Below are 18193 nucleotides of genomic sequence, written 5' to 3'. Positions count from 1 at the left end.
ATACAGTTCATAAATGAGATTATGTTTCTTAATTTCCCTTTCTGATAGTTCATTGTTAGTGTGTAGAAATGCAGCAGATTTCTGTAGATGAATTTTGTATCCTTTGACTTTACTGAATTCATTTAAATGCTCTATTTTAAAATTTACACAAGAGAGATTATATACTATCCTGTTCCAGGACTGATTTCTTTTCCCCCTGACTTGTTGTATCTTGGAGAGCTTTTTTTTTTTAATTGTAGGACTAAGTGATTAAATGTGTGATTAATTGCTCAACTAATCTTGATTCTAGTCATGTCTTTTTTTTTTTTAATTTTGGCTGTGCTGGGTCTTCGTTGCAGCACACAGGGGCTTCTTTAGTTGCAGCACACAAGCTTCTCTTCTCTTCTCTGTGCTCTGGAGTGCACAGGCTTAGTCTTTGCAGTGCCTAGGCTTAGTTGCTCTGTGGCATGTGGAATCCTAGTTCCTTGACCAGGGATCAAACCCATGTCCCTTGCATTGGAATGCAGATTCCCAGTTACTAGACCACCAGGGAAGTTTCTCTTGGAGAGCTTTTTATTGTCAGTACATAAAATTGAAGGAAATGGGTACCCACTTGAGTATTCTTGCCTGGGAAGTCCCATGCACAGAGAAGCCTGGTGGGCTACAGTCCATGGGGTCACAAAGAGTCGGACATAACTTAGTGACTATCCAACATAAAATTGAATCTCATTCTTACTGGTAGTAATAGCTGCATAGTGTTTTTACATAGGAATACATTTTTAGTTAATTCTTCCCTTGCATGTGCACTATTGTTGCTTCCTACTAAGATCATGCTGCACTGAGCATCTTTGCATTATTGTCTTGGCAAATATTTGTGGTTATATTCATGGGATATATTTCTTCCAGAAAGGTTGCTTTATCAAAGGAAGAATGTTTGTATTTTTAGTTTTGATAGATAATGCCAAGTTGCCCTCTGGAAAATTTGTGCCAGTTTCTGCTTGGAACAGCAGTGTGTAAGCATGCCCATTTCTCCCTCACCCTCAGTGCTTCATGTTACCAGACATTATCTAATAGATGAAAAGAAGTAAAAACATAGTTTAATTTTTGTTTAATTATAGCTGAACACTTACTAACCATTCGTATTTTTGTGTGAGCTGTTTATATTCCTTTCTCTTTTCCCTTGTATTTTTATCTTTATTCACATGGACCAGATATTTTATAGTTACTTGAATTATGAACCTAATTTCAAATGTATAAAAGACTTAATATTCCCTGTTGTTATTTAACTGGGTTATTAACTTCTGGGTTTGTTTTGTTTTAATATCTTTGTAAATTAGCTCCTTTTTGTCATTTGAATGAAAAAAAATCAAGAATTTCGTGAGTTCAAAGGATAATAATAATATTATCACAGTTTATATTATCTTTGACCAGATTGCACTCTGGAAAGAATGTGAAGTGATTCATGGGTATTGGGTTTTTCTTTGGCATTTTTCAATTGGGTTTGTTCATTTTTGTGTGACTTTTGTTAATTTGTTAGTTTCATATCTTTAAGACAGATTTTGCATTTTCTCTAATTTGAATGTATTGTGGTTTCCATCCAGCAGTCTCCCCAGAAGTCTAACCCTTCTCTAACTTCTGCTTCTGTGGATGAGGAAGAAGGAGACACTTGCACAATATGTTTGGAGCAGTGGACCAATGCTGGGGATCACCGGCTCTCTACATTGCGCTGTGGGCACCTCTTTGGGTACAAATGCATTTCAAAATGGCTCAGAGGACAGACCCGAAAATGTCCCCAGGTAGAGACCGTAGTTAAGAACTGTGTATGTGCACAGTTAACACATTAAGTCATGCGAATTCCTAGAACCACACTAACTGTGTCCTGTTTGGCTCCTTAGTGTAACAAGAAAGCCAAGCAAAGTGATATCGTTGTCCTTTATGCCCGGACCTTGAGAGCTTTGGACACTAGTGAGCAGGAGCTCATGAAGAGGTAGGTGGAAAGAGTCTGTCTAGCTGGAACATTCCCTTTTGGTTCTTTGTAGGCTCATCTGAAAAAGGGGGTATGATTCACTCTTAGTGCAATTCTGAGGCTTTCCTTGGACTGTGACTAGGGATCTCTGGGGATTGTTGGCAATTTAACATTGTGACATGATACATGTCTGATCACCTGATGCACGGTTTGCTCTCCAAATAGGATTAAAAGTGATGATCTGGAGTAACAAATTATTGTGACTTCACCTAGCTCAATGAATGTAAGGACTTTTGCTTGAACTCTTCAGGGAAAAAAGCTAGTATAGAATATCAGAAAATGAAGTCAATGCATAGGAAAACAACTGAGAAGTTGAGGATAAAAATCTCCTTTCTTGAAAGAGAGGGAGTTGAAAGAAGAGCAACAGGTGGTAGACTGCTGCACTCGTCTGTGTGCTCAGCACCTCTCATAAGCCTCCATTTTCAGGGCCTGAGGGTTGTGTGCTGATTGGAGAAGGTAGCTCTGCAGGAGCACTTTGGCATTCCTGTGAACTTGGAGTCAGCGCTAAGACTTAAGTCTTTGGTAATAGGACTTGGGGAGGCCAAGACATGGTCTGGTAAGCCCTCCTGAAATCAAAAAGTCATAGAGAAACCTTTAGCCATACAGTAATACCTCACACCTAAGCTGGGCAGCAGACCCACACAGAAAGATAGCCTGGATTTTTTGGTAGCCTGTCCAGCTTCTTCCCTAAGGGATTACCTTTACTGTCTGCCTCTGCCACTAAATTCGGTGAATACTGAATCAGGGAATGAGTGGCCAATTCATTGTGGCCAGTTCACGGCCATCTAGAACACACTCCAAGTCTCAACCTCCTTGTCGTTAGAATAGGCTTAGATACTTTTTTAAAAACTGAGAATTTTTGCTTCTTGTGTCCCTAAGCCCTCCTGCCACAGTATTCTACAAGGAAGTCTCATAACTGAAGCAATACAATGCAAGAAATTATTGGGATTTGGGAAGCCCATGGACAATTGCTAAAAGCACTATTTATAAAATATGCTTTAAGAACAGTAAATATTGGGAATTCCCGGGTAACAGAATTCCCAGGTCCAGTGGTTCAGAATCATCCTTGCAGTGCAGGGGAGGCAGAGGAGGAGATTCCACATGCCATGCAGCAGCAGCCAAAAACCACTCCCCCTGCATTGAGAGTACAGGGATGTGGGTTTGCTCATGCATTACTGGTAAAAATGTACATAGATATTAACATTTAGAGAGGCCCTTGGCAATATAATTCAGAAGTCTAAAAGTAATTCTGCTTTAGGCATTCTAAAAAAATGATTAAGGATATGTACAAAAATGTGTTTAATCAGGCTTTTCATTTAGTTAATAATCCAAACCAAGAAGGTTAATTGGTTGAGTAAACTCTGGCATATCCATGTGATGAAACACTATACATTGATTAAAACTGATGTTGAAATACATTAGTATGTTGTCATGTAAAAGCATGTTGTTAGTGTGGTTATATTTTTGCAAACTGGAAAAAAACATATAAGTAGTCACTGTAAAGTGGAATTACAGATGTATAAATTTTACTCCTTGTTTGCCTTTTTTTATTCACTCCAACGACTATTTATTTGTAGTATGTTAAAATGACAAGTACGTGGTGGGGGAAATTTCCTTGAAAAGGCAAAACCAGTAGGGGTGGCTATTAATGCATGATTGTATTTAAAACTTTGCTGATTACTATAATCGGTGTACTCCTTAGCCTCTTGAGAAGAGTTTCAAAATGGTGATACATACCGAGACTAATAGGATGAATACCCACAGGCTCAACTTTATCAAATCTTAACATTTTCCATATTTGTTTTGGGTCTTTAAAAAAAGAAATATATCCTTATAGATACCGAGGAGGCTTCCTTGTGCACCAAGTTTTTCTTAATTCCATCTCTTTCCTCAGATGATCTATGACCATAAATCACATACAGTGTGATTTAGAAAGTTTTCACATTTTATGCAGATGTTATTGGATTATAGTTTTTCTTTTGTAGCTTGATTTTGCTTAATACTCTGAGGCACATATCCTGGTTGATATGTAGCTCTCGTTGATTCATTTTAATTTCTATAAAGTGTTCTAGTTCTGTAGAGTTTTCCTATATGTATTTTGTATTGGTAGACAGGTAGTTTCCAGTTTTCATTAGTATAAGCCATGCTGCAGAGAAATGGGTGAGAGTTTCATTAGGTCTAAAAATAGGTTTGCTTTATCATAGGGAACATGTAATTTCAACTTTACTAGATATTGTCAAATTGCTCTTTGTAGAGGCTTTTCCAGTTTATACCAGCAGCAGTAATGTAAGGGATTTTGCATTTTTTTCATACCTTCATCTATTTTATATTATCAGACTTAATTTTGCCAGTTTCATGGAGTGAAGTAGCATTTACTTTAGTTTGCTTTTTTATGATGTTTTTCTCAATCACTTATGAGGTTGAACATACTCTTCTGTAAATTGTGTTCAAATATTTTGCTCATTTATATTGAGCCAAGTATATTATTTATTTGTTTCTTACTGATTTATAGTTCTTTGTTTTCCTTATGCTAACTCTTTGTTGGTTGTGCACATTGCACATGTCATCTTCTAGTTTTTGATTTGTCTCTTTGACTTGTTTATGGTATCCTTTGTTGAAAAAGTTTTTACTTTTAGCGAAGTATGTCCTATCTATAAATTTCAGTTGCTACTTCTGTTGTAACTTAAGTTTCTATATTATAAATGGACTACTCTTTTGTTCTGGGATCTGTTTGTTAGTTCTAGTGCTTCAATTTAGTGTTTCTAGCCATCAGCATTCTATAATATCCTTTCACTTATTCACTGTTTTCCTTGTGTCTTTTATAACTGTATTTTGCTTCTTAAAGGCCTTAACTTTATTCCTAGGTTGCTGTTAGAATGCTATTTCAAATGAACTTTTTTTGTTACATTTACAAATCATCTGTCTGGTATATGGGAATGCTGTTGATCTAATTTTCTTGATCTTAACTCAGTAACCTTACTAAACTCTTAATAGCTTGTGGGTTCTCTTGAATTTTCCATGAAGATAAATAAGAGCCACTTTATCTCTTCCTTTCCAATTTTCATCTTTTTTCTCTCCTATCTTATTGGAGTGGAAATCTCTATTTGCATTTCATATTTTAAAATGTGAATTTATGATTTTCATACCTATGAATGTGTCCTTTCATTGTACATTATTCCTCTTTATGCTTGTCCATCCTTTTTAATTGTAATCGGTCTTCTTTCTTTTTTTTTAGCATTTACTGGTATATACTTTTTTTTAAACTTCCAACCTCTTTTTATAGTGTTATTTTAATATCTCATGAACATCCAATAGCTGATTTTCTTTTTATCTGGTAGATGATCTTGGTCTTTTAACAGGTCATTTTACTCTTTTCTGATTTGACTCTAACTCAGGCAGTGAGCTTGGCTGTAGTTCCTCATTTTACATTTTATGTCCCCATTCTTTAGTAAGAGCCAAATTCCTGGTCATTGCCTACCTCAACAGTGAGACCCACTCCAGTAGGCTAATGAGCTCAGCCCTGTCTGCTATTCTTCTGTAATGTTTCTTGGTTTGAGAGATTTTTCTCGTTATATTTTATTCCCCAAATGACATATTTATAGTCAAAGTATGTATATCATATCATAAATTTACTGTGCATCTTGATGAGAAGTCTTTCGTGGCCTTTCTAATCTCCACCTGTTGCTGGCTTTCCCCCTCTAGTTCCTTACTAAAGGAACAGAAGCTAAGGAAGAAGGCTGAATTAGACTCGGCACAGTGTCGGCTGCAGCTTCAAGCCCTCACTGATAAATGCTCTAGGCTTCAAAGTCGTGTTCAGGTAAGTTTGCCTTTTCTAATACAAAGAACTGTTGGAATAGGAATTAAGAAGGCATCTAAATATTTAGTTTCACTCAGATACAGATAGGATTTACCAAGTTTTTCAGGAAGGAAACATGATCAACTGTTTATTTTTTGTTAGAACTTATATATGTGCTTTATGATGAATTCTACTGTATCCTGAATTTAAAAAAAAAAAATTGAACAGCCGCCTGATAATTCACAACTTGTTTAGGTCATTTCATTTCCTTGAATCTACCAAAAGTGACAATTTTAGACAAAGTGACTGTCTAAATCATTAAAGACTTTCGGCCCTTTATGATTATGTGCTCTCCCTATTTCAACTGCTTGTAGAAATATTGTGAAAACTACAGCAGTTCTTTAGAATTCATGTTAATATTTTCACGTAAAGGAGAAATATCCTTGTATTAGATCAAGGAATTGTATTTCAGGGTAATACCAGACGAAAAAGCTTTATGTCTTCAAAATCGTTTTCGTTTTAGGACTTGCAGAAACTTATCGGTCAGGATAAGATCTCACAACAGCCTGGGGGTTCCCAACCACATTTCCTAAGTGGCCTGCCCACCAGCCAGAGTCAACAGAAGTACCATTTCCAGAAGACATTCACAGTGTCTCAAACAGGAAACTGTCGAGTCATGACATACTGTGATGCTTTGAGCTGCCTGGTGGTATCACAACCTTCTCCTCAGTCCGCCTTCCTTCCAGGTGAATAGTCCAGAACCTCAATTTTTATGTTCATTGTTGGACTCTGTTTATTTATTTCCTCCCTTTTTGGATAATCCAGGACTCACTAGTAGGTGAACACTGTCCACAGCCCACCAGGTCACTTTTTTCCTAGTTACTTTCCTTGATACAGATATGTTGGGGTACTACAGAGATGTCTGTACTGTCTGTTTGACTTCTGTAAACTTGTTCACCAGAAGGGCAGAGATGCTGAACCATGGTAAAGGGAGAGAAGATGTACTTAGAAGTGTGAGTTGTCCAAGGATAAGGACTATAATTGCTTGTATGTCCTGCTAAAATGCAGATTCATTTAGCCTAGAAATGTTTGAAAAAAACACTACCCCAAGGTCTAATTCAAGTTAAAACAAGATTGAATGCTTATTTTCAGTAGTGTGCATGTTGACAAATTCCAAGTAAAAGAATTTGGGAACATTATTATTTTATTGTACTGATTTTCTCTTTTTTGTGCACTTTTCAAGTTTCATTTTAGGTTGTTTTAATGTTGAAAACCAAACCGCACAGGCCCAATGTGGTAGATGTTTTTTCCTGCTCTCTTCAGCATATGATTTCTGCCAACTGTAGGGTCCCTTTGCTTCTGCCTGATTTAGTGTCTCCCCACTTAGAAGTTCCTTTCAAATGCTTCAAAACTGTGTCCCCCATACTTAGGTATGTACAGGATTTGTAGTGGAATCCCTTGAATATCATATATTTTTCTATTCACTGATACTAACTCTGAGTTGAGAGGCTATCAGGAGGCTCCAGTTGAGGGGAAAGTAAAAGGATTGTTTATAATGTTGCTATATTCCATTCACAGTTTTAATAAAAAGATTTGTCTTCAAGTGAAACCTTCCCCATTAATTGGAAAAATATTTATTCCAGTTGTTCCTCAAATTGGGTGTAATCTGTTCCTTTATTTCTTAGTGTGTCTGTTCTGTCCTGCACAGCCAGCTCTTCCTGATAGACTGATAATGCTAATTTCTTGTTTCCTTTAATGATTAACTAGGCAAAATCTCAAGTTCCCTTGTTGATTTAAAACCTATAGTTTCCATGTTTGTTTCTCTGGCTCTGCTAATTCTGTTTTAGCAGAAATCACAATAAACTTTCTCTCACTTAATTCCCTAGTGAAGGAGAAGTGTGATTCAAGGCTATCTGTTTTTTCAGGTGTCTCAACTCACTCATGTATTTGGCTGCATTGGGTCTTAGTTGCATCGTGCGGGGTCTTTCCTTGCGGTTCTTAAGCTCTCTGGTTGGGACTGGTGGGCTTTGGAGTGCACAGGCTTCAGTAGTTGACGTGCACAGGCTTAGTTGCTCTGTGGCATGTGAGATCTTAGTTTACAGACCAGGGATTGAATCCACATCTCCTACACTGCAAGACAAATTCTTAGCCACTGGATCACCAGGGAAGTCCCTCAAGGATATCTTGATTTGACAAATTTTGTAAGTGTATAACTCAGATAAAATATATACCTGATAAAATAAATGTGTTATTATTCCCTGGCAAGAGAACAGAGTAACAAATAAATTTAAAAGGACAAGTTTTTGGCTTTCTTTTCCCCTCTTGGAATGATATACATTACGATACTTGATTTTACCTATTTTCATTCTGTTTCAGAAAAATGTAGCATCTTGACCACATGACACAGAAATTACTTAGCTCCATTCTTTGTTGTTCACTCTCATCTACATTTTTGAGTATATGTGGTTCAGAAAGACTAGTCTCTCGCTTTCCTTTAAAAGCTTTATTATTACAGTATAATTGATACACAGTAAACTGCACCTCCTTAATGTGATATACCATTTGGTGAGTATTGATGTATGTATCAGTATTTGTATACACTTCTAAAACCATCATAACAATCAAGGTAATGAACATACCACCAGTTGTCCTGAAAGTTTGCTCAGGCTTTTTGTAATCCATCATCCACCTGTTCCTCCCTCCTCTCCCCATCCCAAGGCAACTACTTTCTATCTTGGTATATTAGTTTATAATTTCTAGAATTTACATAACTGGAGCCATACAGTGTTACTCTTTTTGTCTGGGTTCTTTCAAGGTAACTTTATAAAGATTATTCATATTATTGTGTCTGTCAGTAGTTCATTCCTTTTTATTGCTGGGTAGTATTCCACTGTATGTGTATATGATGGTTTCTCATATACTTGATAGACATTTGGGATAGAATGTACTTTTTAAAATAAATTATAACCTGGGAGTTATTTTCTTTGTTCGACTAGTTTTTTCCCAGAAACTGACATGCCAAGAAAGGTGAACAAAGATGTTGCTTGAAATGGCAGTTTCCTTTGCCCTAAATTGACTTTCAGTGATCTGTTTCACTCTCTTATAAATTTGGCAGGCTTTGGTGTTAAGATGTTGAGTACTGCCAACATGAAAAGCAGCCAGTATATTCCTATGCATGGCAAACAAATACGTGGACTGGCTTTCAGCAGTCGATCCAAAGGCTTACTTCTCTCTGCTTCCCTGGACAGCACAATTAAACTGACCAGGTGAGTACTTTGTGGGGAAGATGGGCCTTGGGATGCCTAGTGTTGAGTAGCTTGGAAATTAGTATCTGTGTTATGATGACCTTGCCTTTTGGGGTGGGGATGGGATGGAAGCTGTCCAAGGCATTGTTTTCTCAGATCCAGGTTCATTGAATTTTAAATGTATTGCTTTAAGAAGTGGACACAGCTGGTTGCAAAGCTGAATATGTGATGGTCCATTTCTTTAAAATTATATATGCTACAAAATATATCTTAAACCATGCAGATATATATCTTTTGACTTTTCAAGAATGATTCAGCTTAATTTTACCCCAAAACTCAGTGTGTCAATTCTGTTATGTTTTATATATATCTAAATGCTATGACTTATTTTAGTAGTATTGAAAAATAGAAGGGAAAAAAGAAAGGTTAAATACCAAACTGTCATTAATGACTACTTCTGGATAGTTGGATTATAACTTTTTATTTTTCTTACATGTGTTTTCTAATTTTTCAGTATTAAACATTGAATATCTGTGTAATAGGTAGCCGTGGAGAAGGATATAGGATCAGGGGAAGGAATATACTGTTTATTTGTCCCTTTAACTTATTCTTCCTTACAGCTTAGGAGGAAAATCTGTATCCTCCAAAACAAATATTGTGGAATTAAGAGGAGTTATCTCCATAGACCTTAGGGGAAATTGGGAATCCATGTAGTTTTGATGTGTGGGTGTGTTCTTATCTTTACATCTTTGTTCTGTGTTTGATTTTTGTAATGCATAATTGTAAAAGTCTTTTGTAATTCTACAGCCTGGAAACAAATACCGTGGTCCAGACTTACAACGCTGGGCGGCCTGTCTGGAGCTGCTGCTGGTGTCTTGATGAAAACAATTACATCTATGCTGGACTGGTCAACGGTTCGATTCTGTTATACGACCTTCGAAATACAAGCTCTTACGTCCAGGAATTAGTACCTCAGAGAGCTAGGTAGGGAGCCACCTGAAAGTAACAGCTTTCTCTTAGACTATTATATTAATCCTCTCTTTTACAAATGTTTCACAGTTGATCAGAATTTCTCACAGAGGGCATTTCTCTGGGTCCTCTGATCTATTCTCACTTCAGAATCAGTAAAATCCTAGAGTTTGTGTTCATGATAGCTCATATGGCAGAAAGTTCTCATACGAAGTATAACCAGATTCATAGAATTACACATCACAGTGTGCCAGAATAAAACCACTACTTTGTTCAGAACCCAGCTCCACCATTTATGAGCTTTGTGACCTTGGTTAACGTTTCTTGGCCTGTTGTGAACTAACCAGTGGACCACTAGGGAATTCTCTATGCTGTATTTTAATTGAGGGAGTCTGTCAAATACAGCTTGGAAGCTTTAATTTATTGGATATATAAGTTGAATTTCCTTCTTGACTTTGTGTGTGTGTGTGTGTCTAACCCCATTTCCAGAAGCTTCACACCAGTCAGGCTTCCTTGTGTTTGTAATCTTGTACTGTTAAATTTCCTACTCCGCTTTTTCCCCACTGCTTTTAGAGCATGTGGAATTTCCTCTGAAACTGGGTGTGGAATATTATATATATGCCCTTTTGTTCCTACAGAGTGGGTTGATAGTTTTTATTAGATATCAAAGGACAGTGACTTACAAAATTTCTTCTATAGAGGTAGGAATGTCCTTGACTTCTCATCGTGGCGCCTGAAGTGGTTCAGATATAGGCAGGTAAGACTCGGTTTCCTTCCTTTCCCTTCAGATGCCCGCTGGTATCCCTGTCGTATGTGCCCAGAGCTGCCTCTGCTGCGTTTCCATATGGTGGCGTGTTGGCTGGAGCGTTGGAGAATGCCTCTTTTTGGGAGCTGAAAATGGGTTTTACTCATTGGCCTCATGTGCTGCCCATGGAGCCTGGGGGCTGCGTAGACTTTCAGGTAGAGAGCAGCACCCGCCACTGTCTCGTGACCTATAGGCCTGGTGAGTGTTGTTGGGGTGTCCTCATGGGACCTGTGGTTGGTTTGGAAGTAGATTGGTAGAGGGGAGGAAAGGAGAGCTTGCCCTGGCTTTCAGGTGGTGCTGGTCAGCCCCTCATGGACTAACAGCTCTTGCCACTGCAGGGAGCTTCTGTGGAGCCTGCCTCCCTGTCCCTCCCTTGTTCGTGAACTGGGACATACTTGGCCAGGTACTACTTGGAAGTGGAATTAGGATCCTCCACTTTAGAATCCTCTCTGACTTACGACAGTGATGGAATGAGGAGACCTGCTCTTGAGGCCACTGAGCTACCTTACATCAGTTTCATGTCTTCTGCTCGCCCCTCAGTTCACTTAAAAGGAAGGCCCAGATGAAAGCAGTCATGTAGAGGGCCCAGACGCTAAGCTGTTAGCTGTTCTTCCTTATTTGGGGCCCCAAAGTTAAGTGGGGAGTAGATGGACAACCATGGTGGCCCTAGCCAGCTGAACTTCTCACAGCTTCCAGAACCAGGACTGCAACCCTTGACTGACTATGCTTAAATTCACAGGTTTTTTTCTAGCTGAAAGGTAATGAATCTAATCTGGTGAGCTATATTGATGGTCAAGTAGATGTTTTGGTCAGAAATAGTCATTAAAGTGCCCATACTTCTGCTAGTTGTGGGTTGACCTAATCATTTTAAGTTTTGTTTGAGCTGAGAAGCTGCCTCAGCAGACTCTCCTTTCCCTTTTGGACCCATCTCCTAGGTCCTCTGTCTCCACGGATTTGCTATGACATGTAGAAAGCTTGGAGATCCCATTCTGTTCTCTAGCTTTTGTTTGTCTCTCAGCAGAACCACAGCGATATGTTTCCCCTTCTGTGATAATATGCTTTCACTTTATTTGTACAGTTCCGGGTATTAGTGGGGCCATCACTGGAGGGAAGGAAAAGACCTTGTCGCCCGAACCCTTAAGGAAGATAAAAACCCAAACAGAAGTCCAGCTGGATACAGTGATTTTCCTAAAAAGGCTAGCTCATTCTCAGAATTGTTTCCCTCATAGACAAAAACCTATTGTAGATAACTTACTTCATCCTATAGCCCAATGTTCTGAATTTCATTTGTGCTATATTATTGTGTTCTTACTGTGTTTGCTCTGTAGCTATTAATGATGGCTTGATAAAACTGCCTTTTCTACTCAACTGTGTTAGAACCAAGTTTACGTACTTGCTTAATTTCTTTGGACCATCCCTACAGATCAATACTGATTTCTCTTTCTCTTAGATAAAAATCACAACAACTTGCGAAGTGTACTCATGGAGATGTCCTATAAACTGGATAATGCTGGAGAGCCCATCTGCTCCTGCCATCCTGTACAAACATTCTTTGGGGGACCCTCCTGCAAATTGCTAACCAAGAATGCCATTTTCCAAAATCCAGAGAATAATGGCAGCATCCTGGTGTGTATTGGGGATGAAGCATCAAAATCTGCCCTGGTGAGTAGTCTGTTTTTTATACTGATGTGTTTAAAGCAAAAAACCAAAGTTCTCCATAATTGCACGTACCTTCATATGTGTATATGTGTGGTTGCTTTTTTTTAATACAAGTCACACTTTATTGGGTTGGCCAAAAAGTTTGTTTTTTTCTGTTGGTGGCTCTAGTAGCACATAGTTGACTGTAACTTCATTTGAAACAATTTTGTTAGATTGTATTGTGACAGCTATCATGTCAGTGTGTATTAAAAATAAGACTTGTCAAGATTGGTGAATTTTGTGTAGCCATTTTAATATTGACAGTGGAAGGAAAAAAGGCAACGTTTTTTTTCAGCATATTATGCTTTATTATTTCAAGAAAGGTAAAAAACTGGTGAAATGCAGAAACAGATTTGTGTATGGGAAAAGTGCTGTGACTGAACATGTCGAAAGTGTTTTGGAAGTTTTGTGCTAGAGATTTCTCGCTGGGCGATGCTCCACAGTCAGGTAGGTCAGTTGAAGTTGATAGCGATCACCTCGAGACATTAAATGAGAACAGTTACCATTAACCACACAGGAGATAGCCAGCATACTCAAAATATCCAAATCAAGTGTGAAAGATCATTTGCATCAGCCTGATTATGTTAATCAATTTGATGTCCGAGTTCCACGTAAGTTAAGTGAAAAACACTTTGACTGTATTTCTGCATGTGATTCTCTACTGAAATGTAATGAAAATGTTCTTTTTTAATACAAATTGTGATGGGCAGTGAAAAGTGGATACTGTACAATAATGTGTACAGTATTAATTAATTAATGTGTACAGAAGAGATCCTGGGGCAAGCAAACTGAACCACCACCAACCACAACAAAGGCCAGTCTCCATCCAAAGAAGATGATATTGTATATGTGGTGGGATTGGAAATGAGCTCTATTATGAGCTTCTTCCAAAAAACCAAATGATTAATTCCAACAAGTACTGCTCACAATTAGACCAACTGAAATCAGCATTCAATGAAAAATGTCCAGAGTTAATCAAGGGAAAACACATAATCTTCCATCAGAATAATGCAAGACCATGTGTTTCTTTGATGACCAGGCAAAAACTGTTACAGCTTGGCTGGGAAGTTCTTATTCATCCCCTCTATTCACCAGACATTGCACCTTTGTATTTCCATTTATTTATTTTAGTCTTTACAAAATTCTCTTAATGGAAGAAGTTTCAATTCTGTGGAAGACTGTAAAAAGCACTTAGAATAGTACTTTGCTCAAAAAGATAAAAAGTTCTTGGAAGATAAAGTTATGAAGTTGCCTGAAAAATGGCAGAATGTAGTATAACAAAACATTCGAGAAAGTTCTTGATGAAAATGTTCTTTTATTTTTACTTAAAAACATGAACTTTTTGGCCAACCCAATACATACTGCTTTTCCATTTAACTTCCTGTTTTGGTTATCTTTCCATACCAATATCTATAGATTGACATCATTTTTTATAAGTGAGCTGTAGTGTTTTACGTGACCTATGTCAGATATCCTGCCTTTGTGCGACCTTGTGAAGGTTAGGGACAAGCTGTTTTACCCCCCAGGCGGTGCTGTCTCTGCAGTGCTTTCAAAGTTGTGTGATGATAAACATACAGCTATATGTTTTAGGGAGGAAAAAGGCACTACTGAAACCTCTATAAAATCATTGATCAATTCAAGATGAAACTAACAGATGGAAGGTTGATGGGGAATTTTACAGTGGAGGGGTCAGCCTGTTACCACCTGAATACATGATCAACTATTGTGTCACTGTTAATGGCTTAAGCAGAAATAATTTGCCTCTTGATGTAAGGGAAAATGAAGTACATGATGCCTAGATGTCCTTGAACCCATAGAACAGCACTGCCCACTTAAGGCCATGTGATCCCTTGAAATGTTAATGTGAATGAAAAACTTAATTGTTAAATTTTTGTGTAATTTAAATGTAAAGAGGTTTAATTGGCTAATGGCAGCCATATTGGATACTGTCACTCTTCAGTCTAATGCTTTTATTTACTGGAATTGCAGTGGATAAGAGAATAAGTTAAGTAATAGCACAGAAAGCAGCAAACACATCTAGGTTGTGGACATTCTGTAGGACAACAGATCCTGCTTCCACAAGTCAGTGGCAGAAGGAGAAAAGAGTGGGGAGGTTGGATCTGCTCAAACTAGGAGAGGCTTTTTAAAATTTATGATTACCAAGGGTAATGTGGACCTTATTTGAATCCTGAATCAAACAAAACCAATATAAAAAGAGACTATCAGAAAATTTTTATTTTGCAGTATATGTTAGAGAATACCATGAAATTATTGTTCATTTTGTTAGGCATAGTGACATTGAGATGTAGGAAAATGTCTTTTGTTTGTTTATTTTTAAGAGATGTATACTTAAGTGTATAAGGGTAAAATGACATGAGGTCAGCAAAGAAAAAAAACAATAAACCAGATATGGTAAAAACTTAGTCATCTGGGTGATGGATTACTCATAGTACTATTCTCCTTTTTATTACATGAATTTTTTGTCCATAATAAATTTTTTTTTTAAAGGAGAAGAAAGCAGCAGTTAGAATACAGGTTCCATGAAGGCAGAGACAGGGACTTATTGTCTTGTTGACCCTTGTTTCCCCTAATAGAGTTCTTGGCATATAGACTGAAGGGGAGAATACTAGGCTTGGTTTTCAGATCCACTCACAGGTAGACCACAATTGTGAATTATAGTAGGTGAGGCTGTGCATGACCTATGTTAGATGTGCTGCTTTTGTGCAACCTTGTGAAGGTTAGGGACATTCTGTTTTACTCCCTGGGCAGTCCTGTCTATGCAGTGCTTTCAGAGTTGTGTGATGATAAAGACTGCAAGTCCCGAGTTGAATTGAAGGACTCCTGACCTTTTTTTCTTCTTTTTAAGCTGTGGGATGCTGGCAGTGGCTCATTGCTGCAGGATCTGCAGGCCGATCAGCCTGTCTTGGACATCTGCCCATTTGATGTGAATCATAACAGCTACTTGGCTACCTTAACAGAAAAGACCGTCCACATCTATAGGTGGGAGTAACCATGGTCTTGAAACTTATCAGTCATGTTGCTGGTTAATGTTACATGTTGTTTGCTAGTACCTCACAGCCTTGAGCAAGATCTGTGCTTATTGTCTGTGGCCTAGAACTTGTGGGATCGTGGTTCCATTAGGTTAATAAGATCCTCAGATTCCAGGTCAACAAAACACTATAGATGGTGTATCTTCAGTGTCCATCAAAAGAGTAAGTGACTGGTACTCCATCAACATTATCCATTTCTTGGGTTAAAAGCTTTCATGAATCTTTGTTGAGAATCAATATGTTTGATCAGACTTGCTGCTGAGCCTTGGAGAGTATCCTCCCTGCAGTCACTTAGAATATGGATGTACACCGAGCATCTCCGGATGTGACATCCTACCTGAGTTGTCCTGTCACTTGACTGCATGACTTGAGAGTGCTTATGTTCCTGATGGGACTAACCATTTTGATGCTCCTTGGATGCAGCGTGGATGCAGAAGTCTTCAATTGAGCACAAGAGGGCACTATACAGTCTTCTGAAGAATTTGACCTATTTCTGACCTTGTAGGCTGATAATCTTTTAGTAACTTGGTCTCATCCCCACAGAACTGTGTGGTAGAGCTCATCTGGTCTGCTCTGTGGCAGGAACAGCTTTGTTCAGGTGTGCAGTGCCAGGATAGTGGTAAACCCAGTGATGATGGCAGCTGATGAGCTGTAGATCCTTTCCTAATGCCAAGTGTATGGGGTTCATCACATTGTGCGAATCAAGGAAAGAGACCAGTTGTTTGAGCAGTGGGGAAGACTCACTTTTTTTCTAGGCAGCTAAGATCTCAGGATTGGTTTTATATAAGCCAGTGCTTTGAAAGCCACTCTTTGTCCTCTCACTAGGAAAAGATGAGCCATATGTCAAAGCTCTTACTAGTATGAAAGATCAGAAGCATGGTTAGAGAGATCTAACCAAGAGAGGCTTACAAAAGAGAAGCTGCTTAGACTGCTGTTGAAAGCAGAAGAGGACTTGTCTCTTGCATTTTTATAGAGTCTCTCTGAATAAAGTCAACCCCTTGGAGTAAGGAACCATTCTTGAGTGTGTTTAGAATTCCCTGGTTAAAGCCTGCCCCCAGGTGAAACTGTTGTTTGATTCCAAATTCCTCTGATGTGCCTCCTTTCCTAACTTTTTTTAAGTGTTTTTAGTAAAATAACAGTGGTTGGAGGCCTGTGTGGATTGCAGGGAGATGCCCACCAGCTTTCATTCCAGCCCTGGATTGTCCCACTTTTGGAGCTGTATTTTTCTCCAATAGAGGGTTCAGTTTATATCTGTTTGCTTTGCGAAAGGCTACTCTACTAAACTACTGTCCACAACAGAACATGTCTCAAGGCATGCTCCCTGTTCTTGGGGAGCAGGATGGCTAACTGAATTTCTTAATAATTGTTGTAGAAATGTTATCATTATTTTTATTTTAAAACAGTTCTGATCTGTCATCTCCTGAGCTGTTTCCAGCATTTCTCACCAGCAAGGGCTTATTGCAGTAGATTTCCCGAGTTCCATGTTCTAGTTGTGCTTTTTAAAGAATAGCCTCCTTCTGTTTAAGGAAACTGTTCAAAAAGCCAGTTTCCAGAACCTGGGAAAGAGCTCCCTTTTCTAGAAGAGGTGTAACCTTTTGGTATGTTGATGATTAAGAATAACTGCCCAGGCCTAGAGCTTCAGGGGCAGAAAAGGATTTGAATTAAAAAACAATCTGGTTTCAGCAGATGATAAGAGAGAGGATATAAGTGGTCAGGCCCTGGCTGCTTTAGTCTTTGGCTAGGGCAGAACCCCGGGCAGGGTTGAAGTACACTTAGCTGATGCTGACTGAGATCAACCCCCACCCCCAAGCGTAGGAACCAAGGGACTTGTATTATTAGAGAAGTTGAAAGAATCTCATGCCTTACCAGTCCTTGCATTCCCCTAGTAAGTTTAGATGTTAGAGAAACAAAACTTCTTGCGATTGTGACTGATTTCTCCAATGGAAGAACTTCCCCTCCACCCCTGCTCCCCTCCGCCTGGGAGGAGAGATGACATCTGTAGATGCAGGCTCTACCCCACCGTCTTCCCTCACCCCAGTCCCTGAGATTGTTTTCCCATTTGAGCGTTTGGAGTTAGGCAGACTCAAAAATATTTTCTTGTTATATATATCCTTGTACCTGCTTTGAAAACCAGACAGTGGGATCTCTATTCATGTCCTATGTTTTAATGTTTGTGTTTTATGTTTTAATGTAAAATATGAAAATAAACATTTACCATATGTTTCAGCTTCTGATGTCTTTTGTCTCTTTGAATGCTAGAGGCAGGAACCTGTGTGCCTTTTGGAAAAGGGGTCTAATCCCAGACTGCCTTGTAGATTTCTTCATTTCCGTAGTACTGGGTCAGAATTACACAGGATGGTCCCTGGATCAAAAGTAAACATCATATTTAAATTAATGAAGTAAGTTGAGGCAGTAGTTGGCAATTCTCTTTTACTGTTGCCTCTTAAGTCCCCAGCACTGGTCACTTGTCTGTTTCTGCTCAAGGTCTAAATCCTGCAAACTACATTTGCTTGCTGGCTTCCTATTAGTCTCTGAGTCCAGAAGACTCTTCTGTGTGGGGAGGAGAGGACTTCCTCTTCTCTTTCTCCTAGTCTTTGGCAGTGCTCCTGGCAGTGACAGCAGCAC

At 38.6% G+C, this 18193-nt stretch overlaps 1 protein-coding gene across 4 annotated transcripts in view; it reads left to right on the top strand.

Moving 5' to 3' along the window:
• RFWD3 (ring finger and WD repeat domain 3) overlaps positions 1-17794 on the top strand; it is a 34263-nt gene extending 16469 nt beyond the window's left edge. For 2 of the 4 annotated variants that reach the window (XM_086349851.1, XM_086349849.1), the window contains exons 5-13: positions 1584-1775; positions 1875-1966; positions 5708-5822; positions 6325-6547; positions 8917-9067; positions 9854-10030; positions 10804-11018; positions 12271-12482; positions 15385-17794. In XM_086349851.1, coding sequence (XP_086205977.1) covers positions 1584-1775; positions 1875-1966; positions 5708-5822; positions 6325-6547; positions 8917-9067; positions 9854-10030; positions 10804-11018; positions 12271-12482; positions 15385-15528 — 1521 coding nt within the window. In that variant the 3' untranslated portion in view covers positions 15529-17794. Of the gene's footprint in view, positions 1-1580; positions 1776-1874; positions 1967-5707; positions 5823-6324; positions 6548-8916; positions 9068-9853; positions 10031-10803; positions 11019-12270; positions 12483-15384 lie in introns of all 4 variants that reach the window. The other 2 variants (XM_086349850.1, XM_086349848.1) reach the window with 1 other exon arrangement.
• The last annotated feature ends 399 nt before the right edge of the window (positions 17795-18193 follow it).

This window comes from Bos grunniens, chromosome 18 (genome assembly GCF_055505025.1).
Source record: "Bos grunniens cultivar Pamir isolate PY7600 chromosome 18, Bosgru_T2T1.0, whole genome shotgun sequence".
In the NCBI taxonomy this organism is placed as follows: Eukaryota; Metazoa; Chordata; class Mammalia; order Artiodactyla; family Bovidae; genus Bos; species Bos grunniens.
The sequence above is the reverse complement of the archived record's forward strand: the minus strand, read 5'-3'. Positions and strand labels throughout refer to the sequence as shown.